The 21,008-nt window shown below is 42.2% G+C and overlaps 1 protein-coding gene and 1 pseudogene across 2 annotated transcripts in view; both read right to left on the bottom strand.

Moving 5' to 3' along the window:
- LOC131757203 (eukaryotic translation initiation factor 4 gamma 2 pseudogene) overlaps nucleotides 1-10,383 on the bottom strand; it is a 29,585-nt pseudogene extending 19,202 nt beyond the window's left edge.
- SLC9A9 (solute carrier family 9 member A9) overlaps nucleotides 1-21,008 on the bottom strand; it is a 719,922-nt gene that overhangs the window by 278,481 nt on the left and 420,433 nt on the right. For both annotated transcript variants that reach the window (XM_067033615.1, XM_067033614.1), the window contains one exon: nucleotides 16,353-16,441. In XM_067033615.1, coding sequence (XP_066889716.1) covers nucleotides 16,353-16,441 — 89 coding nt within the window. The remainder of the gene's footprint in view (nucleotides 1-16,352; nucleotides 16,442-21,008) is intronic.

Raw genomic sequence — 21,008 nt, 5'->3', positions numbered from 1 at the left:
TAACCTGGGTGTTTTATTTTCATGTCCAGTTGAACATTGTCAATGAATTTAATTTTTTTTTTGCTTAACTCTGAAAAACATGGTGTAAATTGCTTGAAATTAGGTACTAATATACGCTTTTGGAAACAGCATTTTTTTTCTATCTATTTCCAAGTAGTTGAGTGTGTTCCTTATGAGCTCTCAGAGTACTGATAACTTATGACACAAATGTGTTCTTTGTGGGGGAAGGATTCAGTGAATAGAATAAGGTGTTCTAAGACGAATGCTCTTGAGAATGTTAAAGAATCTAAAATTCTTGGGACTTCCCTGGTGGTCCAGTGGTTAAGACTCCGTGCCTCCAATGCAGAGGGTATGGGTTCGATCCCTGGTTGGGGATCTAAAATTCTTAAACATGTACAATAATTGCACATAGATTATAACTTTAAACACACGTTTGATTCTTCTTTACATGTCTACCTCATCATATAGAAAATATTAAACTTCCTTTTGTACAGTTCTAAAAATTATCAAAGTGTGCCTTAGCCACAGCTTCTGAGAAATAGACATGGCAAGTTTTCTCTCAATTCATACATGATAGAGTACAGTAATTAGAATCACTGTCATTTAAGAATACCACCTCCTTAGCTGAAGAAATCAGAGATTTGACTTCAACGTTCTTAAGAGTATTGACTCTAAAAAGATATTATTTATTGAGGCTTCAAATAATTTTAGGTGGAAAAAAATTCTCTATCCCAGAATTATCTATAGTATGGGATACTGAAGGTAAGTCTAGATTCATATGGATCGTATACTTAGCAACTTTCCAAAGGTATTTCATGAAATTCATCACAAATAAATGCTCCTACGAAACTAAAACTGGAAATGAAAGTTAAACTGTGGGATACTCAAGTCAATAAGTAGAGGTGGAAGAAAGGCAGCTTGGTGAGTGAGGTGGGAAGGAAACCCTGAACTTCAAATCTGTCCTAAACCCATCCGGGTCTGTTTGTTGTATGATCCCAGGTAGATGAGTTAGCTCTCTGTGTGCCAGTTTCCTCCTCAGTAAAATAGCTGCTCTTAAGACCTAACTGACCAGTTGTTGTCATGAAGATTAAATATACTAATTTTCAGTAAACCACCTTAGACAGTGACTGGCACCTATTAGATATTCAATAAATATTAATCAAATCTGCATTCTCCCAAGTTAAAAGATGAAAGTAGTGAAAATAAATACCCCTAAATAGCTCATTCTAGTTGAAGTACCATTTTTTTATGTAGTGCAACAGTTTTGCAATCTGTGATCACTACAGTGAGTCTGTGAATCTTAAGGTGAAACCTCCATTTGTCTGCTTCAGACAGGTGAGCAAGTCACCCTATGAGGGGGTCTGTCAATTGTTCTCTTCGGCTTGTCAGTCTGACTGCCTTCCCAGATCTAAGGACTGTGGAAATACTTATCCGGGTAATGTCCCCAAAACATCCTGACTGCAGATATAAAGGCATTTGTACAAACATCTAAATCCTGATGGCTCTGAAACCTACTCACACAGAATGTAAAATCCCTTCCAGAGTTTCCTCTTCTCTTGAATGTCTACGGGAATCCCAAAGGGGAACCTCATGAGTGATGTTAATGTCCCCCAAGTCACCGGCTCTCAAGCGTTGCTGTACATTAAAGCCACCCAAGGAGATTTAATGAGCTCTGCGGCCTGGTCCATCCCACCCCATGCCAATTAAATCAGAATCCCTGGGGGAGGCACCGGGCACAACTCCTGGGTAATTCCAGTGTGCAGCCTGGTTGGAGAAGGGTCTCAAGCCCACCGGCGTGCAGTTCCCACCCCGCATGAAGTCACCTGGACAGTTTGGCTTCTATCTGCTGGATCAAAACCCCACCTGTCCAATGACAGAACCTCAGCCCCTCCCGGTCCAGTGTCTTTCTAGAGTCCCAGATTTGGTGACTCATTAGAATCACTTAGGTAGAGTTAAAATATATATATATTGCAGCCCAGGCCTTACCATAGAGTAACTAAATCAGAATTCCTAGGCATCTGGGATTTGTAAAAGCTCCTCAGTCATTCTAACAGAGCCCAGGGTTGAGAACGCCTGCTCTGAGGGCTTTCAGGAGGAGGGAGTGGGGGTGGCACACATGACCAGAGTCTGGAACTTGCCACGCCTCAGCTCTAGCTGCCCCCCGTGCTTACCGGGCTCAGCCACAGCCACGCTACCTGCGCCCACCCGCTCTCGCTGTACTCCGAGCTGCTGACCGCGCTCTCCATGCCGCCTGCACTGCAGCTGCCTGCTGCCTGCAATTCTAGGACAGCCTCATTCCTGGGGGCACCTGTTATTTTTGCCACCAGCACCTGAAGCTCTATTTCTGCCTGCCTCCTGGTCTTGGCCGCTTATCTCTCCCTCCAACTTCATTTCCTGGTGTCCAGTTCTTGAGATGGTCCCTTAGTAGAGGTATTTGGACACCCACTTAAATTCTTTCTAGTCTACCAGCCAGCATTCTGGGAAGAGAGGAGGGTCCCAGCAGGGACACAACGCTGCCCCCCCCCCATCTCCTCATTTTACCAATTAGTGCTCTCGTCCGCAGAGTATAGGCAGCCAGCAGGGGGGGTGGGTGAGGAGGGCCATGTCCATTCTCACAAAGTGCCACAAAAAGATGCTGACCCTCAGGCTGTACTAGACCCCTTCCCATTTATAGGAATTTCCCACTTAAGGGTTTGGTTATTCCTCTCTGTGTCTGGCTTCTGTCATTAACCCCTTCCTCATACATATATCGCTACATGCCTGAAGCCCAATCAGGGATAAAATTCAAGCTCCTTCCCTTGGGTTGTCTGGACCTTGGACAAATCAGGAACTAGCGCTAGATGCCTGTATCAGTGCCTGGGAACATTCTGGAGCCTTTAATAAGGTACTTTTTTTGTCCAGAACATAGGGAAGACCCTTAAGGAATGGTGCTTTATTCCACAGGCCAGTGTATCTGAGTCCTAGCAACAGTCCAGCCGTTACATGAAACATTCAGTAGGGCCAAACAAGTCAGAAATGTTCCTTTAAAATCAGACCACTCTTCCCTGGAAGGTTAGGTGGTTTCAAACTCTTTTGTCTCTAATAAACTTGGATGAAGCCAAAGACCCCTGTAGACTACCTGCCCCCACTTGGTACTATAAAAGCAAGCCACAAACCAAAGGATAAATTAGCACAAAGGGGAAGAATGGTGGTGTACTCCCTAAGAGGGTGGTGTAAATCATTTATTTATGCCAGAACTGAGTACAGGCAGTGTCATAAAATGGAATCATTATCACACTAGCCTACAAACCACCATTGGGAACACCTTCAGAAGAAATAAACAGTTAAGATATAGTTCGCCTTGTGACCCTAAGAAAGAACCCAGAGGCTGCTCATAGAACTTCACAGTAACTCTCCAGAAACCTGCTGTGTCACAACTCAGAATAGTGAAACTCGGCTGGTTCTCATCTCATCCCACGTGCTACCTGGAGCCCTTCTCTGCCTGTCTGTTTCTAGTTGGCCAAGAGAACTTCTACCTCGGCCCTATGTTGTAGGTCCCTCTGCTATCATCAGAGCAGCATCTTTAGACAAGAAAAGCAAGTCAGAGGATGACTAGTGCTGAGGTCTGAAGTCATTGTCCTAGAAACCCAAAATAACATTTTTTCCAGATCTGAGTCCCAAGGACCACATTTTCACAGATCTCTGGGGAAGAGAAGAGTTATGTAAATTCAGTTACCTATAATGACAGAAAAGATTAGACGTTCTTTCTCAACAGAAGAATTCCTTTATTTTTTCCATCAGGCATCTTTGCCCCTCTAGTTTGTCCTTGAAAATTTAATTGGAATGGAGCAAGGCACAGTACGAAAAGGGAAAGGAAGTATGTTTTCAAGCATAATTTTTAACATCTTGGAACCAATGGAAAAATACATCAGGAAGAGTTTGTTATTTGGGTGTTCACTGCTAAAGCAGTCCATCATAAGGGACATTCTCTTCTCCCTCAAGGACAGATGGGTCACTGCTGACTCCAATCAAGTCCTTTCTCAATGCAACCCAGAACAATTGCATTGAGTGACTTTCCTAAAACCAAAGTCTTATTCTCATTTATTAGATTTTCCTTTCAGGTAATTTGGAGTTCTGTATCATCTCTCCACTGATGAGATTTTTTTGGATTTTTGAGCTGTGCCTCCAGAAGCAATTCAATTTCTCTTCTGAAGGAATTGCACAAAGACTTAACATTTTATTAAATCCATTTGCTGCATCTCTCAAGACCATCAAGGAAATGGCATCCTTAAATTTGGCAGTATTCTTTAACAAACACACGCTCTGGTACATGTATTCAGCCTTGATGTTTTCTGTGCTGCATCAATCAAATTTAATTAAAATGAGTAGAAAGATTACAGTAATTTCCATTCATCATCCCCAAATGCCATTATGAGACTGAAGCCCTTCATACCTGCACCTGTCAAGCAAGGTGATAAAACTATAATGGGCTATTCAAGGGGGTTATGTCATTGACATCCTTAGAAATTTTAAGGTAATAATGAGCAACCATCTGTCTTGAGTGTCATCAAAATGGGGACCAGGCCAGCTGATCTCTTAAAACCTATTCAGATACATTTTTCCCATTAAGCAGTGAATCAGACTCATACATAGAAGGACATGGATCCTATATATTTATATGTTAATATTTAAGCATTAATAACGATTTTTTTCTTATTTTCTAAAGGTGAAAGAAATGAGAGAAAAAAATTGAGACAAAGGGCAAGAGAGAAAGAGAGAGCGAGAGGACCATCTCTCTGAGAGGCTGCAGCTCTACATAGTGGTAAAGAATACAAAGCCATTATTTGGGGGAAAACGTAGTAAAAAATTAAATGTTAGAAAATGCTGAATGAGGTAAGTATACTTTCTTAGGGTTCAGATAAGACAAAAATCGAGAGAAGGCTTTGAATCTTGTTGGCAAGAAACGTCATGGTGAAATAATATGGATCCCCAAAATGTTGCCTATTGGGTAGCGATAGTCCTGGCAGGTGACTCAGATATAGAGCCTTTTATGATCAGGATGAAGAAGCAGAAGAAAACAACAGTAATACTCAATTACTCTCAGCTACATGGAGTACTGATGAATCCTGAAGAAAGAGGAAAACAACAGCAGCAAAATGGAATAAAATATCTGTCACAAGATAAAGAGGTGAATAGGATGGAAGATGGGAAAGCATCGATACTTTGGTGGAAAAACAAAAGTCATTCTTGGCTCTACCTATCAAGGCCATATCCGGTTAGTGTTAAGGCTGAGAAAGGAAAAGAAGAGAAAAGGGAGGAGTGTTGCTCGGCAAGGACAGGGTTACTTGGGTTCAGTGTCATCTACGAAGGGGACAGGGAGGAAGAAGCAAAGCCCAAGGAGAGGAAGAAAATGACAGTGATAAAAGGAGAAAGGAATGAATTCGAGAACATGGTAGTAGACTAGATACACAAATCCAAGTGCTATTTCTTAAAATGATCAGTATAATATGCAGTTTCATAAATTAAAGAAGGGGGAAAATACAAATATCACTTTCTACAGGAAAAGTCTATAATCAAATATATGAAAAAGACATTAAAATAATAATGGGTTATGGTGCACAACTCTATCCTTTGGGTGACTTTTTCAACTTCTCTAAGGCTTGTAAAATATGATTAATATTATTATTTACCTCACGAATTTTTTGGTGAATTTTAATTGGAATAATTTATGTGAAATATATATTGATAATGCCAGGTAATAGTGCTCAACAATTGTTATTATTAACATTTTTGAAAAGCTGGAGAGCATAGATGGTTTACTAGGAAAGTAAAGTTGACTGAGGAAGTAGAAAACCTAAGTATTCAATCATATAAGAAATTGAAACCATAATCAAAAAATCACTTCCCCAAATGGCGTCAGGCTCCGTGGTAGTTTTAAGATATGTTCACAATTCTTTGAAACTCCTCCTTTCAAGAGGTGGAGATTAACTCCCTTCCTACTGAGTGTGGACTGGTCTTAGTGACTTGCTTCTAACAAACAGAATATGGCAGAAGTGACGGTGTGTGACTTCAGAGAGTAGTTAATAAACAGCATTGCTGCTTTCTTCTTGGCTCTCTCTCTTTCTGGTTTCACTTGCTCTGGGGGAAAGTTACTTTCACACCATGAGGACATCCAAGCAGCCCTATGGAAGGCACGTGGTGAAGAACTGAGGCTTTCTGCCAATGGCTGTGTGAGTGAGCTATGTTGGAGTGGATCCTCCAGGCCCAGTTGAGTCTTCAGATACTGCAGCCATGGCCAACAGCTTGTCTGCAACCTCATGTGAGACCCTGAGCTAGAACTACCCAGCTAAGCTGATGCTCCTAGACACTGATCCCTCAAAAACAATACAAAATAGTACAAGTTTGTCGTTTTAACTGATACATTTTAGGGTAATTCATTACACAGCAATAGATAAGTAATACACCAACGGTTGCTTTTTGGAGGTGGGTATTGAGTATTTTTAGCTTGCAGGGCATATCCCTTGAGCACTGGTCTATGCCCAGGTTGGCCCCTGGGTTGCAGAACTGACTCTACCCCTCAGGTCATCGAACTTCCTTGGGCTTCAGTTTCCTCCAACATAATTCTGGGTTTAAAAGTTTATCTTTATATTCCCACCTTGCTCTGAACTTCTTAGATTTTATGACTTAAAATTCTCAACTGCAATTACACACTATGATAAACAAACACAGATGTGTGGTTAAAAGAGCAGCTAAAATTTAATTGAGAAGTTACGGTACCTTTATGTTACAGCTTTATCAGAGAAAAAAACTTACATGAAAAATTTTCAAGGGAAAGCACATCTCATGTCTTACTTGGCTTTATTTCTCCCTGGGCCCTAGTACCCGACATATAGGAGATACCTACTATGGAGGGCACCTAATGGTCATTTGTGGCCCCTACTATAATCCAAGTTGGTTGTGGCATACGGCTTCTTAACTAGGGGTTCACAGACAATAATTCTTTCTGGGCACCGAAAGTACCGTGTGTTCTCGCCATTATGTGGGAGCTCCACTCTCATTAGCATTTAAAAGAGAACACTTATTAGCTGAACTACTAAATGTCCTTTATACAATATAATGAGTTTCATTGGAAAGAATCACCAGCTTAGCTAAGGAGAAATTTAAACACTTTGCCATCATTTATGAATTCAACCCTTCTAGGATGGTATTTTTAAACGTACTTTGAATGAAGGGAAGAAGAAAAGTGGTAGAAATCTTGACAAAAGAAATGTAATTAGAGTTTTTTAAAAATGGCAATTCTATGCTTTATGAAGATATCTTTGATCTTATTCTCAGAAGCCAGGGAGACAGGGGCATTGTTGCCCCCGACTTTCTCTCTACTCTGCCTCAGAACAGGTAACTGGGATGAAACGAGCTTGCTTTTGTTAAAAGTGATGGAGAAAAATTGCACAAAACCATAATCAAAAACCACTGTAATGCAAATCAATAAGGCAGAGGCACACTGCAGGAAACAAGCAATGGAATTATACTTGATCTTTCTTTCAATATCTCAAGATTACCCTAGACATTTGCTTTGTACATCCAACTCATTACTTTTAAATTAATGCATCATATCAGAACTAAATAAAACTATTAATTAGCATACATTGTTTCCCCTCTCTATTTTTTATCTTGGAATGTTAAAGGTCATAATTCATTCACTCATTCATTTATTTATTTATTAATTCAGCAACGCCCAAGTTCAAGACAAAACTAAATGGTAAATTTCCATAAACTTTTCATATAGACCACAACATCCTAAGAGATTAGACAGGACGAAAGTATACCTAGAGCCACAGAAGGTTAAGATAAATTTAGATGTTACATATGTAAGCATTTATCAAAAGCAAGTGTGGTGAGCAGCGAGACTGACGTCATGGGTTGATATCATTTCCTTCATTATCTTTGTAAGGCACAAATCTGATTATTATCATCATCTCTATGTCTAAAAGCCTTAAGCAAGTATGAGCCTTATAGAATATAGTTCTCCTAAACGTAGCACAGTGAGACACTAAAATGTCCACCTGAACTCACCTCTCCATTTTAATCCTCAACCCTCTTCCACACCTTTCCCTTTCCTGCTCCACGACCTATACCAGCAGCCCAAACCCACCCCTATCTACTTCCCCAAGGCAACCTGAGCCCCAGGCAGAGTGTGCTATCTCTTTGTTTCTAGGACTTGTCAAGATCATTCTTAGTTTTCTGCTTTTGCATACTCTTTTCCTCTTTGTTTTCATTTCCCATAAAATCTGCGTGATAATCTAATTATCTCTTCTTTCTTTTTTTTTTTTTTTTTGCAGTACGTGGGCCTCTCACTGTTGTGGCCTCTCCCGTTGCGAGGCACAGGCTCCGGACGCGCAGGCTCAGCGGCCATGGCTCACGGGCTCAGCCGCTCCGCGGCAGGTGGGATCTTCCCGGACCGGGGCACGAACCCGCGTCCCCTGCATCGGCAGGCAGACTTCCAACCACTGCGCCACCGGGGAAGCCCTCTCCTAATTATCTTTATAGCCATCTCTAAAACACCCCACCCACAATCAGCTTCCTGTGAACACCTTGCCTCCGGGGAGCAATTCAGTCCCCTGGCTGCCTTTTTTTTGCCTTTGTCTCCCTGGATTCTAGCATGGTGCCTGCCATGCAACCATGGGGTGCTTAGTCCACACTCAGTCCATGCTTGAAATGAAAAGCTGGGAAGCCATTCAGTCAGACCCTGACACTGAGTGGTAGCAATGTAAGCTTTGCTCTCTCCACCCCAAGGAAGCAGGCAGTCTTTGAAGAAACCATTACAATCACTCACGTAGGAACAGAGAATTTTTCCAGGAAAAAGTATCCAGCCCTCAGTGAAACTTTTCACCCCAGGATAAATCAAGGACTTTGATGTTCTACAGCTTCATCCTTGGATTTGATTTGACAGCTTATTAAAATGGTCTACCCAACGATTTGTCAACAAGAGCAATGGCAAACTGTGACTGCTCCTCTCATCTCTATGCATTGCACTGTAATCAAGGCACCCCGGCCATCCCACTCTGGAAGAGGGAACCAGAGGCGTGTCGTATGCTCTACGTCGAGTCAGAGAATTATTAGGTTTACAGCATCCTCCTTAAAACCCAGTCATATAGTTCAATCATTCATTTTACAAATGAGAACACGGAAGCTCACAGGTGTTAAATTAATTATCCAAGACCCCACCATTAGTTGTAGAGATAATGGGCAAACTCCAGCTTTCTGGACTCTCACTTAAGTGTTCTTTTCACCATATCATCTGGATTCCCCCACATTCCTGTTCCTTTTCTTGAATTTTTTTTTTTTTTTTTTTACGAAGTTATGCACAGCACATCTAATTTGGCTCCCATTGTCTTTTTTTTTTTAATTGGAAATTTAAATTTGCATTGCTGCTTTTCCATTCAATGGTGATAAACACACAAAATATCATCTGGGGGGGAATGGAAATAAAATAAGCATCTGGAAAGAATGTGCTGTAATGAAGATGTCATTGCTTGCAAAGAATCTGGCTTTTCAAAAATAGATGCACGAAAACATCTATGTCCATCTCGATCTATATTTTAATAAAAAAATTAAAATGCACTGAAAGACTTTCAAAGATGACAGAATTAAATATAAGATAAATGACTAATTAGCTGAAAGGATAATAAAGATAGCCAAACATTCATTCATTCATTCATTCACTCATTCATCTATCCACCCACTCAAGGTTTACTGAATAAATGATGCTAAGCCCCCCAATTGCTACTAAACCCATTTACTAATCAAAGAATAGTAAAAGGCAAAATAGTTTGAACTACAAGTCAAAAAATCTAAGTTAAAAATTTCCCTCTGCCACGCGTAAGTCTTGGCAAACCCTCTAACACATGGTCTTCTACTCTGTATTATTCCCATCAGCATACAAAAGTACTGTTATTTCTCCCATCTTAAAATAAAACGATTTGTCTTTTGGCCTCACTTTTCCCTCCAGCTATCATCTCTTTTCTTTGCTCCCCATCCTTTGAAAGACTCATCTATACACACAGTTTCCAATTTCTTTCCTTCCATTCTCTCTTGAACCCATTACATTCAGGCTTTTACCCTGACAACTCCACCAACACGGTTCTTATCAATGTCATCAATGAGGTTCATGTTCACCTTACTTGACCTTTCAGCAGTATTTGGCACCATTCCTCATGCTCCTTCTGGAGACTCTTCATCTGACTCCCAAGACACCATACTTTCTTGGTTTTCCTTCTCCCTACTGGCTTCTCCCTCTCGGTCTCCTTTGCTGGTTCCTGACTTCTTACCACCACTGGAGTGCCTCAAAGCTTGGCTCTCGGATCTCTCCTCTAGTACTTCCTTAGAGATCTCATCCAGCCCCATGTTTTCAATATCATCTCTATCCTGGTGACTTCTAAAATTATGCTTGTAGCCTAAACTCCGCTCCTGAACTCCAGAATTCTTTGTCCAACTGGCTATCAACAGCTTTGCTTTGTGGACTCATACACATCTCAAAGGTAACAAATCAGCACTTGGTTGTTGACTGTCCCTCAAATGTGCTACCTTGAAATCTTCTCCAGTTAATACATGACACCTCCCTTCTTTTAAAATTTAAATCTTATCATGCCATGCCTGAACTTAAAAGCCTCTGGGGTTTTCCCTGCCTTGTTCAGGCTCTCCAGGACCCATCCCTTGTCACTGCTCTGATATGATCTTTCATGCTCTCCCCTGGTACACTCCACCTCAGCCACACTGGTCCCCTTGTCCCAGGGTGCCATTGTGTATGTGGTTCCCAACTTCTGAAGAGCTCTGCCCCAAATGTCCATAGAGCTCCCTCTTTTCTTTCTTTCAAGGATCACCTTCTCTTTGAGGCCTTCCTTGGCCACCCTGTTTAAAGTAGCAACCCTGCCTTCCCATATACACACACTTCTTCCTCCCTTCCTTGCTTTATCATTGGCCTTATAACTTACCGTGAATGCTCTGTATGTTTTGCTTATTTATTTTGACTACTCCAAACTCCTCTACTAGCAATTCTTTTTGATTCACTCTTGTATCCCAGCACCTTGAAGAGCGGCTGGCACAAAATAGGCTCTCACAAAATATTAGATGAGTGAATGAAGGTAATCAGTGATAACAAGAAGAGCTACCACTTAGGTAGAGAAGTAAGTAAAAATTAAATAAGTACTTTGTATATGGTAATGCATCATCGATGTTAATTATTTAAGTTAACATTGTATACCCATGTGTATCTGTAGAAGTAAGTTTTAGGTGGAAACTGCAGGAAGGGAAGGAGAAATTCTAATTAAAAGGGATGGTAGATCTGTGATAAACCATAATGGAAAAGAATATGAAAAAGAATGTATATATATATATATATATATATATGTATGTATTACTGAATCACTGTGCTGTACAGCAGAAATTAACACAACATTGTAAATCAAATGCACTTGAATAAAATAAATTAAAAAACCCAAAACCTTGGAGGGAAAATTAAAGGATACCCTTTAATCTTTAAAAAAAAAAAAAAGGATGGTAGAGAAGTACATGGTTTTGTAAGTCAGCCTCAGGCCAGGAAGAGACAGCTGATGGAAACACCCTGGAATCTGGCCCAGATTATCAGCTTCCAGGCCTGCCTAGTGGGTGAGGGCATGAGGGAGGAAGGGGTTGAGAGGCAGGCCGGGACTTGTGTGAGTGGGGTCAGGAGGTCGGTATGCAGTCTCCTGGATGCTTCAGGTTGAGAACTCTAGGCTCACAGACTGCCGTGCGCCGATGTCCATCTCGAGTATTTCTAATGGTTCTCAGTTTCTAGGTCAAGAGTCAGGGCTTGCGGTATGTGCCTGTCTCTAGGGCTAGATGTGCACACCCTAAAGTAGGCAAACCGCTTTGAGTCCAGGGAAAGGGTTGCCACGTATGTTCATATACTCTTTACTAGAGCGCTTTGCTATGAAAACAGAAACCCTCACGGTGGGTAGCAGCACCGGAATGTCTCTATTATGCTGCTTGTGCCTAGCACACAGTGATGCTACATGTTTCTTCATGGCTTGGAGTGAAAATCAATTCACCGGCATCTAGATGGTCATTATCAGCTACAAAACGTATTTTAATGTAAAACTGCAGTTTTAAAAAGGCACTCTCATTCTTGAAGCTACAAAGGATATATTAATTCTCAAAAGTCTTTGTATCCAGATATAGACGTTTCATTAGCTGATCTAGGCACAGTCCAGGAATAAAATTCTTTTGTAAATCATATTACCTAAGGACTTTTAAAAAATATATACATTTATTTATTTTTGGTTGAGCTGGGCCTTCCTTGCTGCACACAGGCTTTCCCTAGTTGCAGTGAGCGGGGGCTACTCTTCGTTGCGGTGCGTGGGCTTCTCATCGCTCAGTAGTTGTGGCGCACGGGCTTAGTCGCTCCGCGGCATGTGGGATATCTTCCCGGACTGGGGCACGAACCCGCGTCCCCTGCATTGGCGGGCAGACTCTCAACCACTGCGCCACCAGGGAAGCCCATAACTAGGGATTTTATAACACAAAGTTGATTTTCATTGATTTTTTCCCTACACTTCACTAATTGACTTCTTCACTCCCGTTAAACAGTCCTGGGGACAGAGGCAAAGAGGCTATTTCTCCCACCGACAATGAACACAACTCAGGGAGATGCAGAGGAGGATAATGTATTCTGTAACCATGTGTTGTCATATAATACTTTCTAAACCTTTGTCCGTTTCAAAAGGAAACAGTGACAATCTCTACAATACCTGCCTCAGCTTTTCTTTACAATTTATAATTGGTTTCCCACATGCAGTTTAAAGTTTGCTTGCTACATTGTTGCAGATGTGGCCAAGGACTTCTGATCTGTGAAGTTCATTAAAGTACTTGATCTCATTTATTATTATTTTTTTTAATGGTGACCTCGGACTCTATATGCTAGAGTGTGGAATATGTGTGTAGATGTATGCATATATATTCATGTATAAATATGCACAGTTGCTACGTACGCATATATTGAGAGAAAAATAAATAGAAAATGAGAGATCCTGAAAGAAAAAAAGTGAGAAAGGTATGAGAAGGGAAGGGAAGGGAATTAGCATTCATTAAGCTCCTACTATGAATCAGACACCCAGGAAAGAAGGCGATCGGAGGGGGGGGGGGCAGAGACGGAGGGATGCAATTATCCGGATGTTAAAGAATGAACTTGTAGGGCTTCCCTGGTGGCTCAGCGGTTGAGAGTCCTCCTGCCGATGCAGGGGACACGGGTTCGTGCCCCGGTCCGGGAAGATCCCACATGCCGCAGAGTGGCTGGGCCCGTGAGCCATGGCCGCTGAGCCTGCGCGTCCGGAGCCTGTGCTGCAAGAACTTGTAAAAATCTCCTTCCCTAAAGGAGACTGCTGTAAAAATGGATGCTGGCAGCCCATCAGGGAGTGCTTGTCAAGCCATTCAGAGGAGAATAGAAGGCTGTGGGGCGCTGATTTTGCCTTTGTCTCCCCTAGGTGCTGGGCTGCTGTCTCGCCATGAGATGAGTTATCTTTGAAGTTCTGCTGAGCAGTCTAGATAGCGTGACTTAAAAGTGCAAGTCCCTAAACAGAGTTCAGCCTTTCAGAATACAGATGCTCAGAGAACCATATGAGGTCAGGAAAAACCAGCCCAAGATATTTCCCTTTAAATTCTAGAGAACGCTAGTAGTTTCCATAATTAAAAGGATCCTACGAGACTATATATTGGAAGTTTCTAGGTACTGGTATCAGTTTTTTGGTTCATTTTTTTAAAATTGGGGCTCCTTAAAATGTCTGTAGTTGCATCTTCTGAGTCCTCTGATGGGCAGAGATAAAGGTGACCTTGCAGAGTCCCTGCTGGGTAGGTGGGAGATGGGCTCAGGTCCAGCTGAGCTTGGGACATGACAAAGACAGAAGGATGAAAACAATAGCCATCTTACAGAGCTTTAAGGTAAGTCTTCGAAAACTGTTTAGGAATGCCTAGCCAGTCACAGGTTTGCTTAGATGTCTTTTTGGTTTTTTTCCACTCTCACTGCCCCAACATCAGATGTTCTCAGCATCACTGGGCTTATTATAGGAGCCGATCTACCTCCATTTACATTTTGGGATAGATTGCAATAATTTGGTTCTATTCTTCATAATTTTCTCTATCCATGTTCCTTGTCATGTAACTTTACAGCACTCTCCCACCGTGAGCTAGTGACCTGCTCAGCCCCTTGACCCTGGGCTCAGCCCTGTGGTTTTCTTTACCTATAGGATGTTTAGGAAATGTGATGCAAGCAGAAGCTTGAAATGAACTGGCACATGGGGGTTTGTTCTTCTGCCAGGAGAAGAATGACAGACACGGGGCACTGGTTAAGGTGCTCCAGACAAGCCCACTCTAGCATGGAGCCCCACCAAACCCACAGACAGTGAATCATCCTAGTTGAGACAAGTAGAGCCACTCAGATCAACACAGATCAAAAGAGCTAAGCCCTGCAGATGCAGGATAAATAAGTGTTTATTGTTAAATGCCACTGGGGTTGCTTGTTATACAGCACAAGCTAGTTGATACAAGTGCCATTTGATCCATGCTCTTCTTGTCTGTCAGTTGATATTTCTAAAATGGAACTTCAATTATCCAAAAATTACTCTACTTAAGACACTTCAATGACTTCCTGTTGTGGGCTGAGTGATGTCATCCTAAATTCATATGTTGAATTCCTAACCCCTGGTACCTCAGGATCTGATCTTATTTGGAAATAGGGTCCTTGAAAATGTAATTAGTTAAGTTGAGATGAGGTCATACTGGAGTAGGGTGGGTCCCTATTCTAGTATGACTGGTATCCTTATAAAAAGGGTAAATTTAGAGACAGACATGCTCACAGGGAGAATGCCATGTGAACATGAAGGCAGAGATTAGGATAATGTGTCTACAAGCCAAAGAACACCAAAGATTGTCAGAAAACCACCAGAAAGTAAAAACAAGGAATAGAACAGATTCTCCCTCAGAACCCTCAGAAGAAACTAATCCTACCTACAACTTGATCTCAGACTTCTACCTTCTAGAAGTGTAAGACAGTAAATTTCTGTTGTCAGAGCCACTCCCCATTACCTTTAGGTTAAAGTCTAAACTTCTTCACAAGGTATGAAAGTCCTTCAATAAGCTGGTCTCTGGCTGTGTATGCAGTCTCATCGCATACTATAGTCCACTAAGTTCAGCCTTACCCCATTCACTAGCCACATGGAACTATTTAAAGTGCTCCAATAAACTGCTTCAGAGCTTTTGTCCATGCTACAACCTTGGCCTCAAATGCCCTTCCTGCTACCTTCTCATGTTTTTTTTTTTTTTTTTTTGTGATACGCGAGCCTCTCACCATTGTGGCCTCTCCCGTTGGAGAGCACAGGCTCCGGACGCGCAGGCTCAGCGGCCGTGGCTCACGGGCCCAGCCGCTCCGTGGCACGTGGGATCTTCCCGGACTGGGGCACGAACCCGTGTCCCCCGCATCGGCAGATGGACTCTCAACCACTGTGCCACCAGGGAAGCCCCCCACATCTTTACCTAATTAACTTCTATTTGTATATCAAGCTCCAGATTGGGCTATCATCTCTGGAAACTTTCTCTTCACCTTCCCAGTCCTCACCATGGAGGAGGCCCTATTGAATTCTCCCCAAACAACCTATATAGACATTTCTATCTCAGTACTTATCACACGGTGGATAATTAATTGCTCACTGCACATCTTTATCCTCCTCAGCAGACCTGATAATGAACCACTTAAAGGCAGGGTCATATATTATCTGCCCTTTTATTCCTTGTACCAAGCACAGTGCTTGGTACAGAGTGGTGGTGCAGCAAATGTTTGTGGAAGGAATCTGTGAGTGTTTATGCGCCAGTATGAAAACAGATGTGTTCCTGGCATATGGGAGATACGTTCTGCTTATGTGACAACTGGCAGTTGAGTTTACTTGGAGGCAAAAGCCCCCAATTAAAGACCAAACATTACTTCCTTATCCTTCTTCATTTCCTTCTTTCTATAAAACTACCCAATCTCACATGCTTTATAATGCTTTTAGATGTAAGTGACTGTGAATTATTACTGACAGTGGGCCTTTCATCTTCAAGACTGACAGTCTACGTTCCACATTTCTCAGGACGGAGAGACTATTATAACTATATTTTTGCTTACCAAGAGAGTTGTTAATAGTTACCCTGAAGAAAAAAAAAATCTATAAATAGCCAACCTATAACAAAGCCTTCAGCTTACTGTCTTCCTTTACTAATGAAATTCTTTCCAAGTGCCCTGCCAGAATTGCTACATAACCATTACACTGAGAAAAGAGACAAAGCCTGTAGTGAGTTTTTTCTTTTACCTGTTTAGTCCTCATTTTGGAATCCAGCGACAGATTGTTGTAGGTATAATGTGCCTGTGTGACTCCACAGAAGAGAACAGCAACTATCCCTGAAATTTAAAGACATACCAGTCAAAATCAGTTTTCTTTCCCATCTAAGTCAAAGGGGTAGGGCTATCCCAGCTGGAAAACAGACTTGGTATCAGTAGAGTTAAAATTGCTAATAATTATGGTGATGAAACCTTTGGTAAACCTGGCTGCTTACTTTAAACATGGAACTTAACAGGATTAAAGTTAAAGAAAAGCATTAAGAAGTAGATTCTTCCTGGGGATAAACGATTCTCTGGTCATGAGTTAGGAAAGTTATACTTGGAAACCCATGAACAACAAAAGACTGGATAGTCAATTCCCGGCCACTCACAGCTAGTGCCAACTACTCGGCTGCATTTTATACTAAATGCTGGCATATTTGCTTAGACACTTGCTTTCCACTGTGTACCTTCGGGAGCCTGAGAAGTTCCTATCATACCATAATTTAGTATTAAAAACCACGAGTCATAAACCTAAGACATCTACAAGGGTGCAGTTGCCTCTGCCAATACTCCTACTTGCCAAGCCCAGAAAGAGATCCTTGTCTGCCTCTACACCTCCTCGGCAAAGCTGGGGGCTTTGTCTTTCTCCTGCTGGATAATCTTGTGAACACATCCAAGGGACACACTCCTTGAAGGTAAGCTGGTCTGTTCTCGGGTGCTTCTTATCCACAGTGGGTACCTCAGCTGCTTCTTGGCTGGCTGCAGGATTTATTTCTTAAGCCATCATTATAACCCAGTTTTAAACGCTACATGAAGCCACACATACACACTAGATGCCGCCTGGGGACAGAGGAGGAGCAACCAGGGGACAAACGTGTTATCTGTCCCTGGGCTCTGTTATGCTCTGTGTTATTGCCCCTGAGCTGGGGTGGGGGAAGTGGTAGGGGCTGCGTGCTACCTTGGGTTAAAGATTGGATTAGCTATAGGAAATTGGGAATAGAGGAGGGCTTTGGGAGAAACACAAGATGTGAGTGGCCTTCAACCCAAACCAAGGGGATTGAATTTTAAACAGCAGACTCTTTCCAACTAAAAACACTCATAAAGTAAATGCCGATGATTCTTAAGAGTATAGAGACATGTGAACTGACTACTGACGTTTCAAATGACATGAAAATTCTGCAGTAAAGAATTTTAAAGAACCAAGCATAGTTTTTATATGTACACTGTATGCTTCTATTTATATGTCGGTTATTTGGGGCGTTGGCTTTGGATAAAATATTGCTAAGACATATTTATCTAATACACTCACATCACTTATTTCCCTTTAATATTATGCTACAAACTTTTAGGCAAAAGAATAAAAACAACTAGGAAATTGTGCCAAGAAATAATATATGCAGTAAGCATTTATATAGTTGCTTTGGGTAACTTTTCCGTTTTCTAGTGTCTCTTCAGAAATTCAAAGAAAAAAAAATGCTTATGAAATACTATATTTCACTCTTCACAGAATTTCTATTAAAAAACAACCAGATGCAGGAGACACGGGTTCGTGCCCTGGTCCGGGAAGATCCCACGTGCCGCGGAGCAACTAAGCCCGTGAGCCATGGCCGCTGAGCCTGCGCGTCCGGAGCCTGTGCTCCGCAATGGGAGAGGCCACAGCAGTGAGAGGCCCGCATACTGCAAAAAAAAAAAAAAAAAAAAAACAAAACAACCAGTGCTGGGGAAACTTTGGGGGTACCGAAGTACTTCAAGGACTTCGAGGAACTAGGAGGATTGCCACTCATCAGGTACCCCTTCGTCATCAGGTAGTTTTCTTTCTTTATTTAAAAATGCAATTTATCTACCTCTGCTGATTCAGCAGTCTGTTGGAAGTTTTTCTGGGTGAGGTTTAGCCGACCTCCCACTGCTGTGGAAATGTTTTGACTATACATTGACCCGCGGAGAGGTAGTGAATAAAAAGGGAGGGGAGTGTGGGTAGTGCACAAATGCATTCTGAGAGCAAAAAGAAGGAACAAAGAATAAAGGATAGGTAAGGGCCCTAAGATCGGCTGAATGCTTATTGTGGGCAAGGCACACGCTCGTTTTACTCACATCATCTCATTTACTTCATTGATTTATTATCTCACAACAGGCTTCACACGACTCACCAGCCCTTCCCGCTCTCTTCCCCTTCTCAGTAATGGCATCTCCATTCTTCCTGCTGCCCAGGCAAAAAGCTCTGAGAACACTCTTTGCTTCTCCCCTCTCTGTACATCAGCGGTGTTGTTGACTGCTCCTTCAAAACCTACCCGGCACGCCATCACCTCTCAACACCTCCGCACTAAGACCCTTTTCTAAGCCACCATCATTGTCTGCCTGGATTACAGCAAGAGCTTCCTAACTGCACCTCCGACCCTGTCTCCCTTGATGGCTCCCCACAGACTACCTTCCACCCAGCAGCGCTAGTGAATCTTTTAAGACAACGCAGATCATGTCAGTCCTCTGCTCCCAGCTCTGCAATGGAAACCCATGACAAGCAGGCCCTGTAGGATCTAGTCCTGCTCTTCCCTACCCCACAGCTCCCTGACCTCCGCTTTTACCATGCCCACCTCCTACCCCCTGCATCACACACCCTCTTCGTCTTCGCTAAGCAGGTTCCACTGCAGGGCCCTTGCATGTCTGGTTCCCAGTGTTTGCAAAAGTCTTCTCCAGACATCCACGTGGCTCCCTCCTTTCCTTAAGGTGTTACATTATCAGACCGGCCTCTGCTATGCGCTCTATAAAAATAATCCCTCTCTCGTTCTCTACTCGCCTACCTTGACCTATTTTTTAAATATTATTTACTGCCACCTAACATTTTATATATTTATAGGTTTATTTTCGGCCTTCCTGCACTGCAGTGGAAAGCTCAGGGAGTGCGGAGTGATTCACTGGTCCCCAGCCATTAGAGCAATGTCAGGCACATGGTAGGCACTCCACATATTTGCTGAATAAATAAATGAACATTCCTATCAGCAGGTAACAAGAATCCAAAGTAATTTACTCAAGGTCACCTTGAAAGTGGCAGAGCTGAGATTCAAAATTCCACAGACTTCCCATACTTTTCTGCCTGTATTAGACCCTCCAGGAATGTTTTAAGGTAATCTTAAGGCATCTAAAAATCATTTCTGATGTCCCAGGGAAAGAGTCAGAGATTTGATGATGAAGAGTTGGAAGAGATGGAAGAAATATCCTTTGAGGATATCTTCTCCAGTAGCTCCATTGGTTTTCCCATTAGAACACTAATAGGCAAAGTTTCTGCTAATATTGTTTTGAGTTTTGTCTACAGATAAGTCACACAAGCAGCAAACAATGGAGAGTCTGCCTACATGACCAGAGTCTTGGCGTTGTAATTAAAATAAAACAACAAAGCTGATCTGACCCTTAGTATTAGCATACATAATCGTAGTTCTTTAGCTTGGTAATCAATTAACTCGCACAAATTAAAACGCATCTTGAAAATGTTTCACCCGAATACATCTATTAGCTGTAAAATTCTCTGCCACCTAAACAGATTCACAGTTGCCAGTTTTCTACCTTACGAAAGTATATTTTAACTGCCACTATATTTTTTACATACCTGTGCCTGCTAGCCTGAGTTGTACCACTGTTATGTGAGGCCCTAGACCACTCTCTTACGTGCTCTGGATCTCAGATTCCCAGCTGCAGAAAGGGGAGGGGGCCTAAGCGTTCGTTGTGCCAGTTTGTGAGCTAGTGTCTCAGCCCCAAGCCCGCCCTCCTGTGCCGCCTCTGTGACCCTGAGGCTGGGGCTCTCCAGACTACATCTGCCTTTGCCTGATGGGCTCTGTCAGTATAGAGCCCCAGGAGGAGAGCAGGACGCAGGAGGGGAGAGAGGGCCTTGCTCCCTCCTCTTGACTCGCTGCTCCTGTCGGCTGCATCTCAGCAACGGCTCTTCACCGCAGCTTTGGCAGTTGGTCCCAGCCTTGTTTTCTCGTGTTGTTCTTTGTTGTTCTCCTTCACTTCCGGACCAGCCTCCTGGGACCCCCTCAGAGAAAGCAGCAGCAGTCAGGCAGCGTCCTCAGAGGTCTGAGTCCCAGCTCCGTGGTTCCTTCTCAGGAGCTTCTAGATTCTCTTCCCTTTGCTCCTCCAGTCCAGGGGGTCACACTTGCTTCTTGCAGTGACTACCTCTGTGTTGCCTCAGTGCCCCTTTTTTACTTTCGCAGCTCTTGCTAACTATACAAATTTTTTTAAATTATATTTTTGTGTCTTATTCTCCATTTTTTCTTTCTGTGACTTTCTAGAGTTGACATGATTCCATGAGATAATTTTAGGGTCATGGAACAATTATCTATGAAGAGTGTTTGAGGAGTTACAAGTTTTTTTCTTTATTTTAAAATTATTTTTTAATCCCAGCAACACTAGAATATAAAAGAAATTAGTTAACATGGAATAAATTGATGATATATTTTACTATCAAATCGTTCAAAAATTATTCTTTCCCCCTCTAAAAATCAAAACAAAACAAACCAAACAAATTGCATCCTTTGATCAAAATGTTATAAAACTGGAAATTAACAAAAAGCACAGCTACATAAATGTCTCCATTCGAGATTTTTAACTGTATTCTTCTCAATAAAATTGGACTTGAAGATGAAATCAGATTTGA

The sequence above is a fragment of the Kogia breviceps genome, chromosome 5 (genome assembly GCF_026419965.1).
Source record: "Kogia breviceps isolate mKogBre1 chromosome 5, mKogBre1 haplotype 1, whole genome shotgun sequence".
In the NCBI taxonomy this organism is placed as follows: domain Eukaryota; kingdom Metazoa; phylum Chordata; class Mammalia; order Artiodactyla; family Physeteridae; genus Kogia; species Kogia breviceps.
This window is presented reverse-complemented; position numbering and strand designations above follow the sequence as displayed.